The following is a 24,667-nucleotide window of genomic DNA, read 5'->3' as shown; positions in this document are numbered from 1 at the left end:
TTAGCCTTTAAACCTTTGTTCCCATCGCCCATAAATTAAATGTTTGGGTTCAGTTACTGAGTCATTTGGTCTCATTTTTAAAATTCAAGTTAATTTTATTTACTCTTTTGACACCCCTCCCCCCCAGATAATGCCCTGTTGCTTTGATTCTGTCACTTTTCTCTGTACCGACATTTGCTCTGTTTTCATTCCATTGTTTCTTTCCTTTTTAAAAAACAGTAAATGGAAAATTCAGGCGCCCCCGCCCCAATTGCTCTTTGTTTTAGTTCCCGTTTAAGGGGGTCAGTTCAAACGGGGGCCTGGCCTGGCCCGTCATTCGAATGGAGGTTTGGTTTTGTTTGCCTTTTTCCCCATTAAGTTGGAATTTTATTTACTTTTTTCAAATTAATTTGTCCTCGGTTTTTAATTTTGTTTTTAAAATAAAATTGTGATCAAGGCCCCCCCCCCAAGGTGGCTCATGGGCTGGATTCTTAGCTGCTGGCCCCCCGGGGCTGAACCAGGGCAACAGGATGCCAAGGTAGATGGGCCCATGGGGCAGATGAGAGGGGCCGGGCTGCCGAGGCTGCTCCGGGGGAAGGGAGGCTATGGGGCTAGCTAGGCCCACTCTGGGGTGGGGGTAACTCAAGACTTGACAGTCCAATAGGCCTCAACCTCAGCGGGCTGGTGAATTTTAACCTTTGCCTCCCCTGCTGGTCAATAACCAGCAGTTTCAGTGACAGGCGCCCCATCCCCCCCACCTGGGGGCAGTAGGGACCTCGGGGGTGCCTGCGGAGCTACTGCCCATGTTGGGATTGGGGGGGGGGGGGCACACAGGTTGGAGGCAGCTGCTGAAAAATCAGCATTCCTCTGTCCCCCTCCCCCAGACACGCCCAATGCCCCCATTACCCCAGCCAGAGCTCTGTAAATAACACCGTATATTGTCCCTGGGCTGCTGTGATGGGGGGGGGGGGGGGGGGGGGGGGGGAGTTAGAGTAAAGACGAGAAAGGGGGGAGACAGCCAGGCCTCCTCAGTTCTACCTCCAGCTCGGGGAGGGGGTGGGGTCTAGAGGTTAGAGCAAGGCAGGGCTCGGAGCCAGGACTTCTGGGATCTATCCCTGGCAGGGGAGCAGCATCTAGTGGTTAGAGCAGGGCTGGGAGCCAGGACTCCTGGGCCAAAGTGATTTAGCTGTTACAATGCTGAGTACGGCAGCACCGACCTTGCCAGCGGCCCCCCCACTGCCCCTGACCGCACGTTTGGCACCTCAGGCACTGGCTGAGCCCCACAAGAGCCAGCAGGCTGAGTGGAGAGGAGCCTAAAGTAGCCAATAGGAAGTGCTGAGAAGAGGGGTGCGGCTGGCAAGGAGAGCGGTGCCCGGGGGCTGTTGGCTGATGCCATCTGGCTGAGTCCCCTGTGCCTCTTCCTAGGGCAGCCCTTAGTCCCGCTCCCTTTGTTCGCCAGCGCTGCTCCCCTTGCTGAGAGGTGGGGGACAAAATCACCTTCCCCTGTGTGTGGGGGGTGCTTGATGGCACCCTCAGGCTCCCATGGGCCTTCTGACTCCGCCCTTGAGGGGCCTGGTTTCAGCTAGTCCCATTCAGGTTCCCGCCCCCCAGCTTTGGGACACAGACCGCGGGTTCTTGGCTTCTGGCGCAGCGTTAACCGTTTCGCACCCCTGAGGGAACAATGCAAAGGAGAGAGAGAGAGAAACTATGGCATACAGGCTCCCTACAGTTCCAGAACATTCCCCTTGGCCCAGCGGCTCTGCCAGCAGTCCCCCCACCAGGACAGGGCCTGTCTCCCCCCCCCCCCCCCTTCAGCCCTGTGGCTCCAGCAGGCAGCTGGGCCAGGGTAGAGCAGGTTCCCTGCAGCCTGCAGCTAGGGAGAAAGGATGTGCACAGGTGTTGCCCAGCTACCCGCTGGGTACCCATCCGTGGGCAGGCGCCGTGACCATCTGGGGCAGCTGTGAGGGAAGCTGTGATGGCAGGGCAAGGGCAGTTTAACCCAGGCAGCCCCAGAGACAGGGCAGCCACCATTTAGCCCGGGCTGCTGTGTGGCGTAGGGAGCTAGGCTCCCAAGAGCACTGGTGGCTAGCCCCTGGCGCCCCATCTAGTGGGACCCAGGCGAGTTCGCCAGGGCTGCGAGAAAAGGACGCTAGAGGGCAGTGAGGAGAGCCTCCAAGAGCTGGAAACCCCTCTCCCAACCCCGTCTTCCCCTGCGGCACGGGGGGATTGGACCCAGGCTCCCCAGGGCCAGTGGAGTGCCCTGCCCACAGGGTTACATGGAGGGCAGGCTGCTTGGCTCGGGGAGCGCTTGCTGGAACAGCACTGCGAGCAGCGGGCAGGGCCCATCTTGAGGCGGGAGTTGGCACAGATCAGCTGAGTGGGGGCAGGATGCCCATGGTTCATCCCATGCCCAGCCCCCAAACCAGGGGCCCCTTGGGCCTTGCTTGGCCAGTGGTTAGGTGCTCGCTGAGCGCAGGGCCTGGCCCCCGGGCTTCTGGCCAGCCCAGCCGGGGCTTCACTAAGAGTTCGGCCAACTCATCGTGTTTTCACGGGACAATGCAGGTTCCTCGCACTCTGCTGGAACCAGGACATTTCCAGGGGTTCTCCTGCTGGTTATCTGCCCCTCAGCCACTGTGGCCTTACCTACACCAGAGCCAGCGCCCCCCTAGAGAGGGAGAGGCCACTTAGCTCCCATCCAGGCCCAGGGCAGGGAGGTAGACGGCACCCCCTAGAGGGGAAAGGCCCCTTGTCCCATTCCCTGCTTGCCCTCAAGTCAGCCAGTCCTGTCCCTGCCAGGGCTGGATGGGAGCTGGCGCCCCCTAGAGGGGAAAGGCACCCATGACTCACTCAGAGTTTCAAGGTCAGGAGACTTTTATTCCACAGAGTGGAAAGTTCAGTTAAAAAACTTCTCCCCCTTCTGCTTCCCCAGATCGGGGGATGGGGGGGACGGGACGTCCCAGCAAGGAGCCAGCGCCCTGGGCGAGACCTGGCACCGGGACCATTGTGGTTCAGCAGTTACTGGCAGTGCCCTGCGGCGAGATAAGAGGGGAAGGGAACAGACCCGCTTACAGAGAAGCCATGGGAGCCATCTGTGGAGCTGGGGGGGGGGGGGGGGGGGGGGGGAACAACACGCAACCCACTAGCCCCACATAGGGTCCCTTCCCCTCTGCAGCGCTGAGAGGTCTCTCCCACCAGCAGCCACTAGGGGGCGACACAGGGAAGGGAGAAGGGCCCCACAAGGGTCAGGGTGACAAGTTTAGAGACCCCCCTCCCCTCCCCCCAGACTCCAAAGCATCCCCCCCGGTCCGACCAGGAAAGGGGTTGGGGGACTTACCGGGGGTGACGAGGTGAAGGGGGCTCATTCGGCCGCCGGCTGAGGAGGGAGAGGGAGGGTTATGAGCATGGGGAACGTGACCCCCCCCCGCGTCCAACACCACAACCTCCCACCGCGCCAGCCTTGCGCCTCCATTCCCCCCTCCAGCATGACCCCCCCTCCACACACACACCCCATGCCCCATCCTCACTGCCCCACCCCCACTGTTTCCCCAATTCACACCACATGCCCCCAGCATCCACAACATGACCCCCCCACCTCTTCCAAAGTGTAGCATAACCCCTCCCTTGCACTCCCTAGACCCCACCCCCTACCTGGCTTTGCGGTTAAATTTGCATTTGCATTTTCCACCTGGGGGGGGGGGGGAAATAAATAAATAAATAAAATAAAAAGGGTGGGAGGAAGATTAGACACAAACTTGGGGGAGGAGCAGCAATCCCCCCCACCCAGGAGCTGCCAGCCCCCCCATGGGATCAGGGCCTGGGAACAGTCTCCCCCCCCCAATCACTGCCCCCCCCCCCCACAGCTAGTGACAGATGCTCAGTGCAGACACCCCCAATCTCTTCAGGTGCCAGGACAACCCCACCCCACCTCCACCCTTCAGCTGCCGAGACACCCCCAGGGCACAGGGACACCCCCTCCCCATCACCTCACAGACACTGGGACACCCTCCCAGTTCTGAGGCCCCTACCTTCCTAGGGCCCTGGGACACCCCCATCCAACCCTCACCTGCTGGGTGCTGAGACCCCCTCCCCAGTCCCTGCCCCCACCCCACTCACTGAGTAGCACAATGATCCCCAGGGCACAGAGAATGCCGGCGGCGATCAGCCCTCCGAGCCGCAGGCGGTGCCAGTCTGGGGGGGGAAGAGGAGCCGTAAGAGCCTGGCCTAAGGGGACCTCTAAAGCAGCTCCCTCTGCTGCAGAGGGGCTATGCCCCCACCCCCATGCTCCCAGATTCACCCCCCCGACCCCCCCACCCAACACCACATCCCCCAGACCCCACCCAACACCACGTCCCCTGAATCTCTCCATCCCCCAAATCCCCCAGACCTCCCCAAATCCCCCCCGCCCAACACCACATCCCCCGAATCTCCCCATCCCCCAGACCCCCCCCACCCAACACCACATCCCCCAAATCCCCCAGACCTCCCCAAATCCCCCCGCCCAACACCACATCCCCCGAATCTCCCCATCCCCCAGACCCCCCCACCCAACACCACATCCCCAAATCCCCCAGACCTCCCCAAATCCCCCCGCCCAACACCACATCCCCCGAATCTCTCCATCCCCCAAATCCCCCCACATCCCCCAAACCTCCCCAAATCCCCCCATCCCCCAGACCCGCCCCACCCAACACCACATCCCCCAAATCCCCCAGACCTCCCCAAATCCCCCATCCCCCAGACCCGCCCCACCCAACACCGCATCCCCCAAATCCCCCAGACCTCCCCAAATCCCCCTGCCCAACACCACGTCCCCCAAATCCCCCCACATCCCCCAAATCCCCCAGACCCCCCCACCCAACACCACATCCCCCAAATCCCCCAGACCTCCCCAAATCCCCCCCGCCCAACACCACGTCCCCCGAATCTCTCCATCCCCCAAATCCCCCAGACCTCCCCAAATTCCCCCGCCCAACACCACATTCCCTGAATCTTCCCATCCCCCAGACCCCACCCCCAAATCCCACCCAACACCACATCCCCCGAATCTCCCCATCCCCCAGACCCCCCCCACCCAACACCACATCCCCCAAATCCCCCAGACCTCCCCAAATCCCCCCGCCCAACACCACATCCCCCGAATCTCCCCATCCCCCAGACCCCCCCCACATCCCCCAAATCCCCCAGACCTCCCCAAATCCCCCCGCCCAACACCACATCCCCCGAATCTCCCCATCCCCCAGACCCCCCCCACATCCCCCAAATCCCCCAGACCTCCCCAAATCCCCCCACCCAACACCACATCCCCCGAATCTCCCCATCCCCCAGACCCCACCCCCAAATCCCACCCAACACCACGCCTCTCAAATCCCCCCCACCCAACACCATGTCCCCTGAATCCCTCCCATCCCAGACTCCCCCGTCCTCCCACACCCAGAACCCCCAGCCAGATCCCCAAATCCCTCCACCCCTATCCTCCTCCCACAGCCCAATCCATCCTCCCTCCCTCCCTCCCCCCTTGGTCCAGTGCGGGCTCTCCACAGCCCAGCCCTGGCTACTGCCCAGCTCCCCATGAGAGGGCAGGAGACTGGCCTGGCCGGTCCAGCCCCTCCCTGTCTGTGCCAGGCTCCGCCGGCAGGGTCCTGCCCCGGGGAGATGCCAGCGGAGGGAGATGGCAGGAGTGGCACTTACCGTAATAGAAGGGGCTTGCTGGATCTGGCGTGGGGCAGAAAAGAAAGAGTTAGAGCCGTGAGGCCAGGACTCCTGCATTCTACCCCCAGCTCTGGCAGGGGAGTGGGGTCTCCAGTGGGTTAGAGCAGGAGTGGGGGCTGGGTGTCAGGACTCCTGGGTTCCTTGGACCACTCCAGGCCGATATCCTTCCCCCAGCTGCTCCATTCCCCCTAGGCCTCTACTCTTCCCACCCCATCAGAGGAGTGACAGCCAGGCTGAAGTGCCCCCCCCCGTGAGTCCCCTCTGCTCCCTCCCGCCTCCCAGGGCAGCTCGGGACCATGCTGGCAGCAGTAGAGCGGAGGAGGGTGAACTCACCCATGGGGTGTTCAGCTTTCAGGACAGGAAACGCCGCTGAAAGAGAAAATAGCATTGGACTCCCAGCAGGGGGCGCTGTGGGGGGCAGGGCAGGAGAGCTGGCAGAGGGGGCAGCTCCTGACTACACCAGCCCCAGCCTCTTCCAGCAGGGGGCACTGTGGGGAGCGTCTCACCTGCCAAGAGCAGCAGGAGGCCGGTGGTGACTGGCTGCATCCTGGAACTGAAACTGGGTGGCGGGTCCCTACAGAGAGAGACAGGGCAGTGAGAGCCGAGACGTGGCCAGTACCAGGACTCCTGGGTCCCCCCTACACCTCACTCCCCGACATTAAACCAACACCTGCCTGGGCCCCCGTGTCACATTTCCCACCCCCACCCCCCCAACCAGCAGCCAGCCCCCACCCTGGGGCCAGATCAGAACCAGTGCCCCCAAGAGGTAAAAGGCCCCATTGCCCCCTGCCCCCACCCCAGCCAGCCCCCGCCCTGGGGACAGATCAGAGCCGGTGCCCCCTAGGCAGATTTTGCTGTCAGTTGAGGGCGCTCGCTCTCTCCCCCGTCAGCTCTGGCTGTTCCCAGCTGGGGCCGTGGGTTCATAACCTGCCGAGGTCAGTCAGCCGAGCACACAGGGGCCCTGCCTGGGACGCCCCCTCGCAGCCGGGATCCCCAGAGAACAGCCTGGAGATGGGGTATCCTAGCAACCAGTGACCAGGTGGCCCAGCCCAGTCAGCCGGTTCCGGCCCATGGGAGGACAATGGGCTGAGGAGAGAGGACCCCGTGACCTGACCAGCCGGTTCCAGCCAGAGGGGAACAAAGGACAGAAGAGAGAGGGACCCAGTGACCTGTTCACCTGGGATGGAGGACAAAGGACGGGGTAGGAGCTGTTGGGGGAGGGGATATCGGATGCCCAGCTGGGAAGCAGGGGGGCTCTGGGCTGGAGAGGGGGAGCAGGCAGAGCCCACCTGGATGCAGGGGAGACTGGGATGTGCTGTGCTGAGGGAGGCCAGGCCGGAGGCCCAGAGAACTGCCTGTGCTGGGTTCAGACGCTCAATAAACCCTCCTGTGTTACCCTGGCTGAGTCACTGCAGGCTAGAGACCGGGGTTGCTTTGCTCCCTCTGGGCGTGGAGGCCCCGGGGGCCCAGAGCGAGTGGACTCCCTGAAGGGCCAATGCAACTGGCCAGAGACTGTCCACAAAGCCTGTGGGGAGGTGGGGAGCGTAGCCAGGGCTGGATCAGGACTCCTGGGTTCTGTCCCTGGCTCTGGGAGGGGAGTGGGGTCCAGTGGTTAGAGCGGAGGGTGGGAGGGGAGCTAGGACACCTGGGTTCCATCCTGGTTGTGCCACTGTCTTGCTGCACGTCCCTGGTCAGCATCCTCCCCTTCTGCTCCGGGTGGCCCTTGGGCTGATGTCCCCTGTGCTCAGATGGGGGCAGGGGGGTGTCTCTCCCCTCAGGGGGGCAGTGCCAAGCCCGAGCAGGGCCAGGGCACACATGCCCCCATCACAGCAAGGCGGGGGTCCAAGGGGTGGCAGCCCCAACCCTGGCTGCTTAGTGCCTGCGCCACATGGTGGAAAATAGGCTAGTACTGGCAATGGGACAGGGAGCTCCTCCTCCAGCTCAACACGCCCCTCCCCCCAAACCAGACACCCAGGGCCCCTTAGCCCTGCTGCCCCAGAGACTAGGCCACCCACCCAGCCCCCTCCAGGACAAGAGAGATGCTTGGCTGAGGGATGTCCTTAACCTACCCCCTTCTCTCAAGGATGTCATAGCAGCTGGCAGAGCTGGAATGTCCTTAACTCCGCCCCCCATCCTTAACCTCGCCCCCTCTCCTAGGGGTGCTATACCTGCTGGCAGAGCTGCAGCCAGGGTCGGGTCCGTACCATTGGGATAGGGCGCAGAGGGGAGGACCAGGGGTCACCCCAACAGAGGACACAGTCCAACACCCCTGAACTGGGCCAGGATTGAGCCCTGCCCCACCAGCGTCGCATGGCCAGGGTGCCCCCCCCCGGGCAGGGCTGGGACAGCTGGAGCCATTAAACTGCCCCGGTCAAGTCACCCCAGTAGGACGTCCCAGGGACTCAAGCCCCAGCTGCCCAGCCTGGGTGTCAGGATGGCCCCCAGCCACCACCTAGCGCGTCTCATCAGTAGGGCTCTGAGAAGGCCGATATCACGATCTCCCAGTACAACTGGGGAAACTGAGGCACAGAGAAGAGCCAGGACTCATTCCAAGCTACCCACTAGGCAGCCCTGTCTCCAAGCGAGGGAGAACCCACCCCGCCCCTGGGGCCGTTGTGCCAAAGGTGAATTCCTCTCCCGGATCCTCTGGCAAATCTGGATTTGTCTGGTTTCATCCACCAGCTGTCAGCTCCCGCTCAGCCTCTGTCTGCTGGGCAAGGGGGCCTGCTGCGCTCAGCTATCTCCTCCCCTCCCAGAGACAGGGATAGAACCCAGGAGTCCTGGCTCCCAGCCCCCCCGACAACCACTCAGCCCCACTGACCTCCCAGAGATAGAACCCAGGAGTCCTGGCTCCCAGCCCCCCCGACAACCACTCAGCCCCACGCCCCTCCCAGAGCCAGGGATAGAACCCAGGAGTCCTGGCTCCCAGCCCCCCCACAACCACTCAGCCCCACTGCCCTCCCAGAGACAAAACCCAGGAGTCCTGGCTCCCAGCCCCCCCCCCACAACCACTCAGCCCCACTGCCCTCCCAGAGACAGAACCCAGGAGTCCTGGCTCCCAGCCCCCCCCGACAACCACTCAGCCCCACGCCCCTCCCAGAGCCAGGGATAGAACCCAGGAGTCCTGGCTCCCAGCACCTCCCTGTTCTAACCAGTTGACCCCACTCACTTCTGGCTCCCAGCCCCCTCTCCCCCCACCACATGCCCACTAAACCCTCCCTCCAGAACGCTCCCAGCTGGGGCTGTGGGAGGGAGCCCAGGCCTGGGCTGGCAGGATTCCCCGGGGCGGATTCCAGGGTTCGGGCGCCTCCCCAGCCTAGGGCCTCAGCAAAGCTGGCTGAGCCCGCTGCACAGGGAGCCAGGCCAGGGTGCGGCCCATAGAAACCGACCTCCCAGGGTCCCCTCTTTCTGCCCTGCCCCAGAGATGCCTGGGGCAGCAAAGGGTCCCGCCTACCACAGCTCTGCCCTGAGGAGGGGAGGGGAGGACAGGAGGCTGGCTGGGAGCCAGGACGCCTGGGTTCTCTCCCCATTGCTGGCAGGAGCTGGGAGGCTGAGGGCTAATCGTGTTTCTAGGTGAGCCCCTAGAGCACCGACCGGTTACCCCTAGCTGCGGGGGGGGGGGGGGGGGGGGGATGTGTTTATTACTCCAGTAACAATCCCAGTGAACCGGGCCTGGCTGGGGTCATTTTCACGCTGCAGCGCGACCCCCTCAGCCGGTACCAGGCGTTGTTACCCAAGTGCCAGGCGCCTGCCCACCGGGACCCCAGAGCTGCCCAGAACAGCCACTGACTTGGGGGAGGGGCAGCCCCAGCCCCCAGGATCTTCTGAGGACATAATGGGAAATACTGCACCCTCTCTGGCCCCCACCAGGCCCCGCACAGACCCCTCCCCCTAGATCAGGGCCCCCCCTCCCCCTCCACCCAGATCAGGGCCCCCCTCCCCACCAGGCCCCGCACAGACCCCTCCCCCTCCACCCAGATCAGGGCCCCCCCCTCCTCCGCACCAGGCACCACACAGACCCCTCCCCCTCCACCAGATCTGGGCCCCCCTCCTCCCCGCCAGGCCCCGCACAGACCCCTCCCTCCCCAGATCAGGGCCCCCCTCCCCACCAGGCCCCGCACAGACCCCTCCCCCTCCACCCAGATCAGGGCCCCCCCTCCTCCGCACCAGGCACCACACAGACCCCTCCCCCTCCACCCAGATCAGGGCCCCCCCTCCTCCGCACCAGGCACCACACAGACCCCTCCCCCTCCACCAGACCTGGGCCCCCCTCCTCCCCGCCAGGCCCCGCACAGACCCCTCCCCCTCCACCCAGATCAGGGCCCCCCTCCCCACCAGGCCCCGCACAGACCCCTCCCCCTCCACCCAGATCAGGGCCCCCCCTCCTCCGCACCAGGCACCACACAGACCCCTCCCCCTCCACCAGACCTGGGCCCCCCTCTTCCCCGCCAGGCCCCGCACAGACCCCTCCCCCCCAGATCAGGGCCCCCCTCCCCACCAGACACCACACAGACTTCCTCCCCTGAGATCAGCAGCCATCCTGTACCATTGTAACTTGATAGAGGGCAGATTATCCTCCCCACTTTACAGATGGGGAAACTGAGGCACAGAGCAAGGCCAGCCTGGGGTGCCAGCAGCCAAGCCAGGAATAGAAGCCAGGCATTCAGGCACTCAGCGCATTCACCCTAACGCCCACTCCCAAGGCAGCCTGTCCCACACCCAGACAATCTGCCCCCAGCAGCACAGCTATGGGTAGCAACTCCACACCAGGGCCAGGATCCCCCAGCCCAGTGAGGGCAGCACCAGGCGACTTACCCAGGGCAGAGCAGCTAGGCACAGGCAACACAACTCAGCCCTCCCCTGGCTCAGCTGGTTAAGTAGGGCAGGGCCCAGACCACACCCAGGCAGGTGGGGACAGGTCTGGCTGCCTGGGCTGGGGGCGGGAGGAAGGGTTGAGCCTAGATTCTCAGCCTCAGCCAGCAAGGAGCCAGTCTGGGCACCGCAGCAGGGATCTGGCAGCTCCTCGGGGGCCAGGCACCAGGGAGACGAGTGTGGAGGTCTCTGCGTGGTCCCCTCTCGTGTGTCAGTGCTGCAAAGTGTCAGAGTGGGAGCCAGGACTCCTGGGTTCTCTCCCAACTCTGTGAGGGGAGTGGGGTCTGGTGGGTTAGAGCAGGCAGGCTGGGAGCCAGGACTCCTGGGTTCTCTCCCCAGCTCTGGGAGGGGAGTGGGGTCTGGTGGGTTAGAGCAGGGGCGGCTGGGACTCCTGGGTTCTCTCCCCAGCTCTGTGAGGGGAGTGGGGTCGGGGGGCCCTGAGTTCCTGGCTGGTTGTGGGTAACAGAATTGCAGGATTATGCAGCGTGCTAGAAGTCAACATTCAATGAGGGATTCCTGGGCAAGCAATGGCTGCAGGTTGGGAGTGAGGAGCGCTGGCAGGGCAGGGCTGGGCCGGCAGGGGCTGAGGGCTGGGAGTGAGGGACACCATCAGGGGCTGTGGGGTGGGAGTGAGGGGGGCCGGCAGGGCTGGGCTGGTGGAGCTGTGAGGGGGGCTGGCAGGGGCTGCGAGGTGGGAGCGAGGGGGGCTGGCAGGGCTGGGCTGGAGGGGCTGCAAGGTGGGAGTGAGGGACACCGGCAGGGCTGGGCCGGTGGAGCTGCGGGGTAGGAGTGAGGGGGGCCGGCAGGGGCTCCGGGGTGGGAGCGAGGGGGGCTGGCAGGGCTGGGCTGGTGGAGCTGTGGGGCGGGAGTGAGGGGGGCCGGCAGGGCTGAGCTGGCAGAGGCTGTGGGGTGGGAGCGAGGGGGGCCGGCAGGGCTGGGCTGGCAGGGGCTGCGGGGTAGGAGTGAGGGGGGCTGGCGGGACTGGGCCGGTGGGGCTGTGGGGCGGGAGTGAGGGGGGCCAGCAGAGGCTCCGGGGTGGGAGTGAGGGACACCAGCAGGGCTGGGCTGGCAGAGGCTGTGGGGTGGGAGCGAGGGGGGCTGGCGGGACTGGGCTGGTGGAGCTGTGGGGCGGGAGTGAGGGGGGCCGGCAGGGGCTGCGAGGTGGGAGTGAGGGACACCAGCAGGGCTGGGCTGGCAGAGGCTGTGGGGTGGGAGCGAGGGGGGCTGGCGGGACTGGGCCGGTGGGGCGGGAGTGAGGGGGGCCAGCAGAGGCTCCGGGGTGGGAGCGAGGGGGGCCGGCAGGGCTGGGCCGGTGGAGCTGTGGGGCGGGAGTGAGGGGGGCTGGCAGGGGCTGCGGGGTAGGAGTGAGGGGGGCCGGCAGGGCTGGGCTGGTGGAGCTGTGGGGCGGGAGTGAGGGGGGCTGGCAGGGGCTGCGAGGTGGGAGTGAGGGACACCAGCAGGGCTGGGCTGGCAGGGGCTGTGGGGCGGGAGCGAGGGGGGCCGGCAGGGCTGGGCCGGTGGAGCTGTGGGGCGGGAGTGAGGGGGGCTGGCAGGGGCTGCGGGGTAGGAGTGAGGGGGGCCGGCAGGGCTGGGCCGGTGGAGCTGTGGGGCGGGAGTGAGGGGGGCTGGCAGGGGCTGCGGGGTAGGAGTGAGGGGGGCTGGCGGGACTGGGCCGGTGGAGCTGTGGGGCGGGAGTGAGGGGGGCCAGCAGAGGCTCTGGGGTGGGAGTGACGGGGGCCGGCGGGGGCTGCGGGTCGGGAGTGAGGGGCACCAGCAGGGAGCCCAAGGCTGGGAGCAGGTCCCACTTGTCTGTATGTTCAGGACATTCCCTCCCAGCTCCGTATTTGCCGTTCCCGGACGCTGACGTTGCCCAGCAGCAAGAGCCCTGGCACAGCCTGGCACCTGGAGATAAAGGGGGGGGGGCAGTGCTGCAGCTGACGCTGGGAAAGGTTAAAGAGCCGGTGATGGGCACCTCCAGCCCTGCCATGGGGGCGCCAGCAGCAGGACTGGGGACCTCCATTCACTTTAACAGCGGGACCTGGTGTGGGCAGGATGGATCATCAGCTGGGAGCCCAGACTCCTGGGGTCTCTCCCCAGCTCAGGGCGGGGAGTGGAACTTGGGGTGCAGGGGATGCTCCAGCACCCCCTGGCTTGAAGTGGTTTCCATGTTATCCAGGGTTTACAGTTTGGTTCAATGGCTCTCAGCTCCCCCACGATACACATTATTCCAGCGCCCTGGGGCCTAGTAGTTAGAGCAGGGGCAGCTGGAGTCCTGGCTCTAAACACTAGAGCCCAACTCCCCTTCCACAGCTGGCAGGAGAACCCAGGCTTAGCAGGGGGCGCTGGGCTGTGGGGAGCGGGGAGGGCTCAGCAGGGGGCGCTGTGCTGTGGGGAGTGGGGCAGGGGGTTAACGGGGGCGCTGTGCTGCGGGGAGTGGGGCGGGGGTTAGCAGGGGGCGCTGGGCTGCAGGTAGGGTGACCAGACAGCAAATGTGAAAAATCGGGACGGGGGTGGGGGATAATAGGAGCCTATATAAGAAAAAGACCCAAAAATCGGGACTGTCCCTATAAAATCAGGACATCTGGTCACCCTAGCTGCAGGGAGTGGGGCAGGGGGTTAGCAGGGGGCACTGTGCTGCAAGGAGCGGGGCAGGGGGTTAGCAGGGGGCGCTGGGCTGCAAGGAGCGGGGCAGGGGGTTAGCAGGGGGCGCTGGGCTGCAGGGAGCGGGCGGGGGCTCGGCAGGGGGCGCTGGGCTGCAAGGAGCGGGGCAGGGGGTTAGCAGGGGGCGCTGGGCTGCAGGGAGCGGGGCGGGGGCTCAGCAGGGGGCGCTGTGCTGCGGGGAGTGGGGCGGGGGCTCAGCAGAGGACACTGGGCTGCGGGGAGTGGGGCAGGGGGTTAGGGGGCGCTGGGCTGCGGGGAGGGGGGCAGGGGGTTAGCAGGGGGTGCTGGGCTGCGGGGAGGGGGGGCAGGGGGTTAGCAGGGGGCCCTGGGCTGCAAGGAGCGGGGCAGGGGGTTAGCAGGGGCGCTGGGCTGCGGGGAGTGGGGCAGGAGGTTAGCAGGGGGCGCTGTGCTGCAGGGGGTTAGCAGGGGGTGCTGGGCTGCAGGGAGCAGGGCGGGGGTTCAGCAGGGGGCGCTGTGCTGCGGGGAGTGGGGCAGGGGGTTAGCAGGGGGCCCTGTGCTGCAAGGAGCGGGGCAGGGGGTTAGCAGGGGGTGCTGGGCTGCGGGGAGGGGGGCAGGGGGTTAACGGGGGCGCTGGGCTGCAAGGAGCGGGGCAGGGGGTTAACGGGGGCACTGGGCTGCAAGGAGCGGGGCAGGGGGTTAGCAGGTGGTGCTGGGCTGCAGGGAGCGGGGCAGGGGGTTAGCAGGGGGCGCTGGGCTGCAGGGAGCAGGGCGGGGGTTCAGCAGGGGGCGCTGTGCTGCGGGGAGTGGGGCAGGAGGTTAGCAGGGGGCGCTGTGCTGCGGGGAGTGGGGCAGGGGGTTAGCAGGGGGCCCTGTGCTGCAAGGAGCGGGGCAGGGGGTTAGCAGGGGGTGCTGGGCTGCGGGGAGGGGGGCAGGGGGTTAACGGGGGCGCTGGGCTGCAAGGAGTGGGGCAGGGGGTTAACGGGGGGCGCTGGGCTGCAAGGAGCGGGGCAGGAGGTTAGCAGGTGGTGCTGGGCTGCAGGGAGCGGGGCGGGGGTTAGCAGGGGGCGCTGGGCTGCGGGGAGTGGGGCAGGGGATTAACGGGGGCGCTGGCCTGCAGGGAGTGGGGCAGGGGGTTAACGGGGGTGCTGGGCTGCAGGGAGCGGGGCAGGGGCTCAGCAGGGGGCGCTGGGCTGCAGGGAGTGGGGCGGGGGCTCAGCAGGGGGCGCTGTGCTGCGGGGAGTGGGGCAGGGGGTTAGCAGCGGGCGCTGGGCTGCAAGGAGCGGGGCAGGGGGTTAGCAGGGGGCGCTGTGCTGCGGGGAGTGGGGCACGGGGTTAGCAGGGGGCGCTGTGCTGCAAGGAGCGGGGTGGGGGCTCAGCAGAGGACACTGGGCTGCGGGGAGTGGGGCAGGGGCTCAGTAAGGGGCGCTGGGCTGTGGGGAGTGGGGTGGGGGCTCAGCAGAGGACACTGGGCTGCGGGGAGTGGGGCGGGGGCTCAGTAAGGGGCGCTGTGCTGCGGGGAGTGGGGCGGGGGCTCAGTAAGGGGCGCTGGGCTGCGGGGAGTGGGGCAGGGGCTCAGTAAGGGGCGCTGGGCTGTGGGGAGTGGGGTGGGGGCTCAGCAGAGGACCCTGGGCTGCGGGGAGTGGGGTGGGGGCTCAGCAGAGGACCCTGGGCTGCGGGGAGTGGGGTGGGGGCTCAGCAGAGGACACTGGGCTGCGGGGAGTGGGGTGGGGGCTCAGCAGAGGACCCTGGGCTGCGGGGAGTGGGGTGGGGGCTCAGCAGAGGACACTGGGCTGCGGGGAGTGGGGCGGGGGCTCAGTAAGGGGCGCTGGGCTGCGGGGAGTGGGGCAGGGGGTTAACGGGGGTGCTGGGCTGCAGGGAGCGGGGCAGGGGGCTCAGTAAGGGGTGCTGGGCTGCAGGGAGCGGGGCAGGGGGCTCAGTAAGGGGTGCTGGGCTGCAGGGAGCGGGGCAGGGGGCTCAGTAAGGGGCGCTGGGCTGCGGGGAGTGGGGTGGAGGCTCAGCAGAGGACCCTGGGCTGCGGGGAGTGGGGCAGGGGCTCAGTAAGGGGCGCTGGGCTGCGGGGAGTGGGGCAGGGGGTTAACGGGGGTGCTGGGCTGCAGGGAGCGGGGCAGGGGCTCAGTAAGGGGCGCTGGGCTGCGGGGAGTGGGGTGGGGGCTCAGCAGAGGACACTGGGCTGCGGGGAGTGGGGCAGGGGCTCAGTAAGGGGCGCTGGGCTGTGGGGAGTGGGGTGGAGGCTCAGCAGAGGACCCTGGGCTGCGGGGAGTGGGGCAGGGGCTCAGTAAGGGGCGCTGGGCTGTGGGGACACTGAAGACGGATTGCCCCAGGCAGTGTATCTGTGTCATGTCTAAACTGCAGCTTGTGCAAATCCCCATCAGCTGCAGCTGGATTCCTCACTTCCTGGCCTGAACTTTTGTGGCATTATGTGCAGCTGTTTCCCAGCTGCTCCACCAGAGGTGGCTGCATCCCAGCGCCGGGCACGCCATCCCTGCCCATGCAGCCATTCAGTGGAAGCCGCTGGCCAGGCTTTGCCCCTCCTCAGAGGCTCTTGGCTGCCTGCTTGAGGCCCCTTTGCTGCGGGGGGAGTGGGGCTGGTGCCAGTCCCTTGGGGAAGCACAGTGGGACTCGCGTGGTGCCCGGGCAGGAATCTGGGTTCAGTGCCAGCCCTGGCTGCCCTGCCTGGCTCTGCACTGTGGGAACAGCTCAACATTTAGAGGCAGAGCCCGGAACAGGTCCTGCCCTGACAGCTCCCACAGAGCCCCCTGCAGGGAGATCAGAGGAGACCCCCCCCCCCCCAGGCGCCGCCACCCCCTGCTGGTGGGGGCAGGAGCTGTGCTGGGCCTTCGGCCTCCCCCACACTTGGGACCTGGATGACTTTCACCCCTCAGTTGCTTCCTTTCACCAACTTACTGTAAAACCAGGAGCAGCACAGAGCCTCAGACCCCCTTTGGCCATCTGCCTGTCCGGCTGCACTCCTCTGAGGCACTGGGCACAGCTTGGGGAAGGGGGGAAGCCCAGGGCTCGGCTAGCAGGGGGCTGTGGGTCAGCAGTGGGGGCACCGGGCAGAGCTGGGGGGGCAGGGCTGGGCTAGCAGTGGGCTGTGGGTCAGCAGTGGGGGCACCAGGCAGAGCTTGGGGGGGGGGCAGGGCTGGGCTAGCAGTGGGCTGTGGGTCAGCAGTGGGGGCTCCAGGCAGAGCTGGGGGGGGGGCAGGGCAGGGCTGGGCTAGCAGTGGGCTGTGGGTCAGCAGTGGGGGCTCCAGGCAGAGCTGGGGGGGCAGGGCAGGGCTGGGCTAGCAGGGGGCTGTGGGTCAGCAGTGGGGGCTCCAGGCAGAGCTGGGGGGGGGCAGGGCAGGGCTGGGCTAGCAGGGGGCTGTGGGTCAGCAGTGGGGGCACCAGGCAGAGCTGGGGGGGGGGGCAGGGCAGGGCTGGGCTAGCAGTGGGCTGTGGGTCAGCAGTGGGGGCTCCAGGCAGAGCTGGGGGGGGGGGCAGGGCAGGGCTGGGCTAGCAGGGGGCTGTGGGTCAGCAGTGGGGGCTCCAGGCAGAGCTGGGGGGGGGCAGGGCAGGGCTAGCAGTGGGCTGTGGGTCAGCAGTGGGGGCTCCAGGCAGAGCTGGGGGGGGGCAGGGCAGGGCTGGGCTAGCAGGGGGCTGTGGGTCAGCAGTGGGGGCTCCAGGCAGAGCTGGGGGGGGGGGCAGGGCAGGGCTGGGCTAGCAGGGGGCTGTGGGTCAGCAGTGGGGGCACCAGGCAGAGCTGGGGGGGGGGGCAGGGCAGGGCTGGGCTAGCAGGGGGGCTGCGGGTTGGCAGAGCCCTGCGCGGATATGAAAATACATATCCGCATCCGATCTGCAAAAATTGTCTGCAGATATCAGCATCTGGGGGGCTGGGCTGTGGAGGAAGGGGGCAGGGGCCCTGCAGGGGGACTGGGCTGGGGGGGGAGGGGGCAGGGGCCCTGCAGGGGGGCTGGGCTGGGGGGCAGTGGGGAATCCTGGCTCTCATGGCTGCTGCCCTGTCCCCATCCCGGGCACAGGCTGGTTTCCGCTGACCCCGGCCCCGTGGGGCTCCCCTGGCCCAGCCGCGCACAGAGGCCCATTGTCCAGCGCTGGCGGCCGCACAAGGCTCCATTGAAAGCCAGGCTGGGGTTGGGGGAGGGGAGGCTCCGGCCCAGCCTTTGTTCTGCCTCCACAGGAAATTCTGGGAGCCGATGATAAAACCTGGCAACAATGTGGGGCCCCTCCCTGCCCCGGGACCCGCCTGCCCCACACAGAGCCACCAGCCCCAAGGAGAACAGGCCAGGGCGGGGCCTGGCGGGCTCGGGGGTGGGGCACGGGGCTTTCCCCTCTAGGGGGTGCCGGATCTGATCCAGGTCCTGGCTGGGCCCATGATTTTGCTCTGAGCTCAGTGGGTCCCATGTTAACAGTGACTGGGCTGGTTCATGGGGGGCGGCTCCCCCCCCCCCCCCCAGAGGGGCCCCTCCAGGGCACAGCTGGGGCAGATCGTGTGGGAGGAGCTCACCCACTCCTTGGGCTCTGCTCTCTGAGCCCCAGCACCTTCCTGGCAACAGGACATGGCAGCCAGTTAGGTGTCTTGAGGGTGGACGACACATTGAGGGGAGTGGGCTCTAGTGGTTAGAGTGGGGGGCGGGGGGAGGTCAGGACTCCTGGGTTCTGTCCTGTGTGACCTGGGTCAGAACCCTCCTGTCTCATGCCTCAGTTCCCCCAGTACTTTGGGGTCCCGTGACTCCCCCCGTCTCTTGGTCACACTGGGGGCACACTGTGCTGGCTGCTCTGAGCACAGGACGTGGTTGTGCGGCTTCCCGGCCTAGTTCTCCCCGCCCCCATGCAGGGGGGAGGCGCCCAGCCCTGAGCCTGGAATGCCGCCATTCAGGCCCCCCACGGACCCAGCTGGGAGGCCAGGGCACCCGGAGTTCAATGACCGGGTACTGTGCTGCCCCCGCACTTTGCCCCCCTGTGCCCACTCTGGGGGCAGCTCATGGCATTCCTGCCATGTGGGTACTGCACAGGAAAGCCGGGGGAGCTGGTGGGGGTTGGGAGCCAGCAGGGCCGGCGCTTCCATTTAGGCGAGCTAGGCGGTTGCTTAGAGCACCAGGATTTGGGGGGGCGGCATTTTGCCGCCGTCGGCGGCAATTCGGCAGCGGGGGGTCCTTCCGCGCTCCGGGTCTTCGGCAGCAATTCTGTGGCGGGTCCTTCACTCGCTCTGGGAGCGCGGAAGGACCCCCGCCTAGGGCGCCAAAAACCTTGGCGCCGCTCCTGGGAGCCAGGATTCCTGGGTTCTAGCCCCGGCTGAGAGAGGAGAATCCGGGGGGGGGAGTCTAGTCTAGTCTAGTGGCTTAGAGATGGAGAGGGATAACTCAGTGGTTTGAGCATTGGCCTGCTAAACGCAGGGTTGTGAGCTCAATCCTTGAGGGGGCCACTTAGGGATCTGGGGCAAAAATCTGTCTGGAGATTGGTCCGGCTTTGAGCAGGGGGTTGGACTAGATGACCTCCTTAGGTCTCTTCCAACCCTGATCTTCTATGATTCTTCCCACCACAGACATTGACCCAATGCCATATTGGGCAAATCTTAGCCCCTTTGTGCCTCAGTTTCCCTCTGTGGGGTGAGTGATTCCCCCTCCTAGCTGACTTGAATTAGCATCTATCAAATGTATTCAGCTCCTACCCTGTGCTGGGGCATGGGCCGGGCAGTGTGTGTGGGTGTGGGTATGGGGAAGCCCATGGCTGGGATAGCAGGATTTGTGGGGCATTGATAGAGCTGGTGGGTGGGGGTGGGCTGCGGGTTGGGAGTGTGGAGCACCAGCACAGCTGTGCTTTCCCAGCACTCTCCCATAGTTTCCAGCTGGCCAGGTTGCTGTGTGGGGGCGGGGAAGGTGGAGCCGGATCCGTGGGGAGGAGCTGGGAGCTTGGCCAGGGCTCCGCGGGGCAGGCAAGGCCACGATCCCAAGGTGGGCGGGGCCCACGGGCTGTCTTGGTGTCTGGGCATCAAGCCCTTTCGGGAGGGCACTGGGACAGCAGAGGTGCAGGTGCCACCAGGGCCTGGACCTGGGGTCTGCACCAGAAAGTCGACTCTCCCCCCATCCCGGGGAACAAGCAACCTGGCTAACCCCACCCTGCTCGGCTCCCACAGCCGCTGCGGGGCGGGGGGTTCGCTGGTCCTGACGCAGCCCCCGCCCCCCCGCTCTTGCTCAACACCCGAGCACAAGCTGTGTCCCTCTTTGCCTGTCCCCGGCCTGAACTCTGGGCTGGGCTCTGGGCCCAGCTCACACACACAGGCCTTGGGCCGAATGACCCCCCCATCCCCCACCCTGGTATATTTCCCAGCTCGAGCAGGGGGCCAGGCCTGCTGCCGTGTTCCTGGGGCTGGGGGCTCCTGAACACATGGGTTGTTGATGCAGGCGGCTTGACACAGATCCTGCACACACCAGTGTGTTGTAGGGTCATTTGGGTGCATGGGGGTACGGGCACTGGCTTGTTATTGTAGGGCCAGTCACACATGGTGAGGCTGCACTTGTTGGTCATTGTAGGGCTGTGCATGCGGGTTTGTTATTGTAGGGTTGCTGGCAGGTGGTCTGCTATTATAGGGTTGCCAAGGTGGGTCGATTTGTTAGTGGGGGACTTCTGAGGCAGGTGAGTTTGTTATTGTAGGGCTGCTGGGAGGCAGGTTTGTTGTTGCTGGGGGAGGGGTTTGTTATTGTAGGGTGCCGTCAGGGGGCAGGTTTGTTGTTGTATGGCTATTGGCAGGCAGGTTTGTTGTTGTTGGGGGACGGGTTTGTTACTGTAGAGCAGCTGGCAGGTGGGTTTGTTGTGGAGCGCCTGGTGGCTAAGCACTGAGGCCAGGGCACACAGTGCAGGGACGTTCAGTCGTGGAGCCCCCGGCCACCCCTGCTCACAAGGGTGCTGGTGCGTGACTGACAGGCCGAGCCCTGCTCCCAGGGCAGGAGAGGGGGCCCACGGCCAGTCACAGGCCGGGATTAATTCAGCAGCAGCAGAGCCCCCCCCCCAAGATGGGTCAGTTCCATCATTCTCATTTTACAGAGGGGCAGTGAGGCACTGAGGGGAAAGGACATGACCAAGGTCACAGCCAGAGCTGGGATCAGAACCCAGGAATCCTGGGTCCTAGCGCCCCCCCTGCTCTGACCGTCAGACCCGCTCCCCTCCCAGAGCTGGAAATCGAACCCAGGAGTCCTGGCTCCCAGCCCCCCAGGCCAGACCCCTGCCCTGTTGTGGCGACGGCAGGCTTCAGTCACAGCCCAGGGATTCTCCGCACTCACTTTATTTGCCTGGTGCCGTAGCGGGAGCGGGAAGGTTGGGGGCAGTGGGATTCCCTTGGTTCTCCCAGGCTCCCCCTTCACCTGCTAGGAGTTTATGCCCCGCCCACTAGGGGTGTGGCCTCGCTGTGTCCCCGGGAGGGTGCTGGGGGGCAGGGGAGCAGCAGAGGAGGGGGAATCCACAATCGCAGGCTCCGGCCACCCAGCTCAGCCCCTCTTCCCAGAGCGCTGACTGGCTGATTGCCTCCCCGGCCACCCCCCCCCCAGCGCTCGCTGAGGCCTTGCACCCAGCAGCCTGTTCTGCAGCAGGTGGGGTGCGGGATCCCCAAGGAAGCCCCTGCCCAGGCCTGGCTCAGGGGGCTCCGGCAAGGAGCAGGCAGGAGGTGCTGAGTAGCAGTAGCAGCAGTGGGGAGCAGGTGGGTGAGCGAGGGCTCCTGCTGGCCAGCTGCAGACCTGCGAAGAGAGAGGCAGAGATGTCATTTCACCTCAGCAGGTGGGGGCGCTGTGAGGGGCAGAGTCCCCCCGGGGCTGGGGTCCCAGCAAAGGCCTTGCCCACTGGGGCGGAGGTGTGGATCAGAGAGAGGGGAAAAAAGCCAGGCCCATAAGGCGCTTGGCCCAAGGGTAGGGAGGTAACGAGACCCAGCATGGCTGGTACACCTCACTCCCGACCCGCAGCCCCTGCTACCCAGCCCTGGGTTTCCCACAACAGCTCGGCTTGTGCCCCTCTCTCCCGACCCACAGCCCCGAGGTTTCCCTCAGCAGCTCGGGCGGTGCCCCTCACTCCCGACCCGCAGCCCCCTGCTAGCCCAGCCCTGGGTTTCCCACAACAGCTCGGCTTGTGCTCCTCACTCCCGACCCGCAGCCCCGAGGTTTCCCCCAGCAGCTCAGACGGTGCCCCTCACTCCCGACCCGCAGCCCCCTGCTAGCCCAGCCCTGGGGTTCCCCATAACAACTTGGCTCGTGCCCCTCCCTTCTGACCTACAGCCCCCTGCTATCCCAGCCCCAGACTGCCTCCCTCCCCCACACAGCTCCGCTGGTGCCCCTCAATCCCCAGACTGATCACTCCCATCATTCCATGTCTGGGTGCCATTCAGCAAGGCTCTGTGGTGCCAGCACTTGGGTCTCTCCGGAGCAGAGACCAGCCAATTGGCCGGTCCGACACATGGACAAATGGGGGCTCCTGGCCCTGGGGCAGACCCCAAGGCTCCTGCTCTGATTGGGGCCGAAAAGCTGGCACAGCGATGCCCAAAGCGTGTGTCCCCTGCCCTCTAGTGGTGCTTCCTGGGACTGCAGGTAAACTCACTGAGCAGCTGGCCTTTGCCCACTTAGCTGGATGCTACCAGCCCCAGGGAGACCCTGAGCGTCCCACCCAGATGGCATCCAGCAGCACCAGAGCCAGCGCCAGCTGCAAATCACCTTGGTCGGCAGCTTCGTCGTACTTCAGGAAAGGGCCAGCGGACACGACCCCTGACGGAGGCTTCCTGCCCCACACAGCAGGGCCCGGCCTGGCGCAGTGCTGCAGGGGGAGGACAGAGCCTTGTCAGCGCTCAGCACTAGGGGGCACTCTGGAGTCACCCAGCACGGAGGTAGCAAGAGGCTGCTTGGCACAGGGTATGATCCGCCCAGTGGCTCAGACAGCACTGCAAAGCACATTTATGTGGGAATGCAGCCACCTCTGGGGAGGGGCAGCTAGGTCACAGCCACATGGCAACGCTGCTGGGGACAGTTTGCCCAGCACTGAGATGCAGCCAGCCCTGGGGTGGCGCAGTTGAGGCACTGCAGCATGCTAGTGCTGCACAGGGATGGCTCACAAGGCACGGGGATGCACTGCAGGCCCCATGCTACCAGACAAGGAGGACCTGGCAGGAGCTGCTCCCCCCTACACCGAGGGGGTTTCCACTGTCACACGCAGCCCCACAGCTGGACAGGGCCCTGGCCTGGGTCCGTCCCTTGGTGCTGCATGTGGGCCTGGCTGAGAGCACGGCCTCTTGCCCACCCAGGGCTGCCCTATGTCCAGCCAGCAGGAAGGGAGGCTGCTGCCAGTTTCCCAAGGAGTCTCAGAGCAGATCTCCTCCCTGGTGTGGAAGGGGAGGGTCCCAGTTCCCACGTGCTCACTCACCATGGTGCACGTGGCCACCTGGGGGCTGCAGAGCCGGACGCGGCAATGCAGATACACCAGCTCCAAGTCTGGGATGAACAGGAAGACATTGAAGGAGAAGCGGCTGATGGAGGAGACGCCGTCCTCCTCGATTGTCACTGTGCCATCTCGCAGGCTGGGGCACCTGGGTGAGGGACAGGGGGTCAGCCAGACATGGCACTAAGCAGCAGGCAGCAGGTTAGACACTTAGCCAGCTCTACCTGGCTACTGCAGCTGCCTCCCTGTCCAGCATCGTGTTAGAACCCAGGAGTCCGGACTTCCAGCCCCCCGACTCTAACCCACCATGCCCCACTCCCCACCCAGAGCCAGGGATAGAACCCAGGCGTCCTGTTGCCCAGCCCCCCTGTTCTGTCCCCCCCCCCCCTAGGTGATGTGAAGCAGAAGGACCAGCTGCTCACTGGTTGGTGATGAGATCCCATCGGATGCTGGAGGAGGGGTCTCGGTCCGGAGTCGCCCAGCATGATGACAAGGTCAGCACGAAGTGGCTGGGGTCCAACCCCGAAACCCTGATGCCCACGTAGACCCTGTGGTTGACAGTGAGTGGGATGGGGCTCTGGGTGAAGAGTTTGCTGTATTGAGGGTCTTGGTACAGGACCATGGTGGTCAGGTAGCTCCCTTGGCCGGAGGGGAGGGTTGTGTTAACGACACTGTGGAAGAAGGTGAGAACAGAAGAGAGACACAACACTCGATGGAGGCTGGAGCAGAAAAGTCATGTGTCTGCAGCAGGGGGTGGGGCATTAGGGACACCAGTGGGCAAAGGCGACTTTAAGGGGTTGTGGGAACTGATGAAGTGCCAGGAGCCGCAAGGAACGGGGGGCAGGAACCAGCATGGTGCAAACGGGCAGGGGAACAAGGGGTCACTGGAACCAGCATGGTTCAAGGGTACATGGGAATCAGCCGGGTGCTAGGGGAGGTGGGAACCAGAGGTCACAGGGACCAGTGCGGAGCAAGGGGATGTGGGAACAAGGGGGCATGTGAACCAGAGTGGTTCAAGGGGACGTGGGACCAAGAGTCATAGGAATGGCACAGTGCAAGGCAGGTGCACCCAGAGGTCACAGGAATGGCGTGCTGCAAGACAGGTGGATTCAGGGGTCGTGGGAACTGGCGCAGCACAAGGGGGTCATGGAACCAGTGTGACGCAAGGGGGGTGGGACCCAGGGGGTTGCAGGAAGTGGCACATGGGGGTGGGACCCAGGGGTCATGGGAACCAGTGCAACACAAGGGGGGGCGGGACCCAGGGGTCATGGGAACCAGCGTGATGCAAGGGGGGCGGGACCCAGGGGTCGTGGGAACCAGTGCAGCGCAAAGGGGTGGGACCCAGGGGTCATGGGAATTGGCACAAGGGGGCGGGACCCAGGGGTCATGGGAACCAGCGCAGCGCAAGGGAGCGGGACCCAGGAGTAACGGGAATTGGCACGAGGGGGCGGGACCCAGGGGTCGTGGGAACCGGCGCAGCGCAAGGGGTCAGGACCCAGGGGTCGCGGGAATTGGCACGAGGGGGCGGGACCCAGGGGTCGTGGGAACCGGCGCAGCGCAAGGGGGCAGGACCCAGGGGTCGCGGGAAGTGGCACGAGGGGGAGGGACCCAGGGGTCGTGGGAACCGGCGCAGCGCAAGGGGGATGGGACCTAGGGGGTTGCAGGAACTGGCACAAGGGGGTGGGACCCAGGGGTCATGGGAACCGGTGCAGCGCAAGGGAGCGGGACCCAAGGGTCGTGGGAACCAGCACAGCGCAAGGGGACGGGACCCATGGGTCGTGGGTACCGGCACAGCGCAAGGGAGCGGGACCCAGGGGTTGTGGGAAGTGGCACAAGGGGGCGGGACCCAGGGGTCGTGGGTACCGGCACAGCGCAAGGGAGTGGGACCCAGGGGTCGTGGGAAGTGGCACAAGGGGGCAGGACCCAGGGGTCCTGAGAACCGGCGCAGCGCAAGGGGGCGGGACCCAGGGGTCGTGGGTACCAGCACAGCGCAAGGGAGTGGGACCCAGAGGTCGTGGGAAGTGGCACAAGGGGGCGGGACCCAGGGGTCGTGGGA

At 65.8% G+C, this 24,667-nt stretch overlaps 1 protein-coding gene across 1 annotated transcript in view; it reads right to left on the bottom strand.

The window, feature by feature from the left end:
• Window positions 1-2,994: 2,994 nt before the first annotated feature.
• LOC135892199 (alpha-tectorin-like) overlaps window positions 2,995-24,667 on the bottom strand; it is a 40,783-nt gene continuing 19,110 nt past the window's right edge. The window contains exons 13-20 of the mRNA XM_065419911.1: window positions 23,034-23,282; window positions 22,597-22,759; window positions 21,833-21,993; window positions 6,195-6,262; window positions 5,668-5,691; window positions 4,093-4,167; window positions 3,314-3,352; window positions 2,995-3,008 (exon numbers count right to left, since the gene is read on the bottom strand). Coding sequence (XP_065275983.1) covers window positions 2,995-3,008; window positions 3,314-3,352; window positions 4,093-4,167; window positions 5,668-5,691; window positions 6,195-6,262; window positions 21,833-21,993; window positions 22,597-22,759; window positions 23,034-23,282 — 793 coding nt within the window. The remainder of the gene's footprint in view (window positions 3,009-3,313; window positions 3,353-4,092; window positions 4,168-5,667; window positions 5,692-6,194; window positions 6,263-21,832; window positions 21,994-22,596; window positions 22,760-23,033; window positions 23,283-24,667) is intronic.

Source organism: Emys orbicularis, chromosome 20, assembly GCF_028017835.1.
Source record: "Emys orbicularis isolate rEmyOrb1 chromosome 20, rEmyOrb1.hap1, whole genome shotgun sequence".
Lineage (NCBI taxonomy): Eukaryota > Metazoa > Chordata > Testudines > Emydidae > Emys > Emys orbicularis.
The sequence above is the reverse complement of the archived record's forward strand: the minus strand, read 5'-3'. Positions and strand labels throughout refer to the sequence as shown.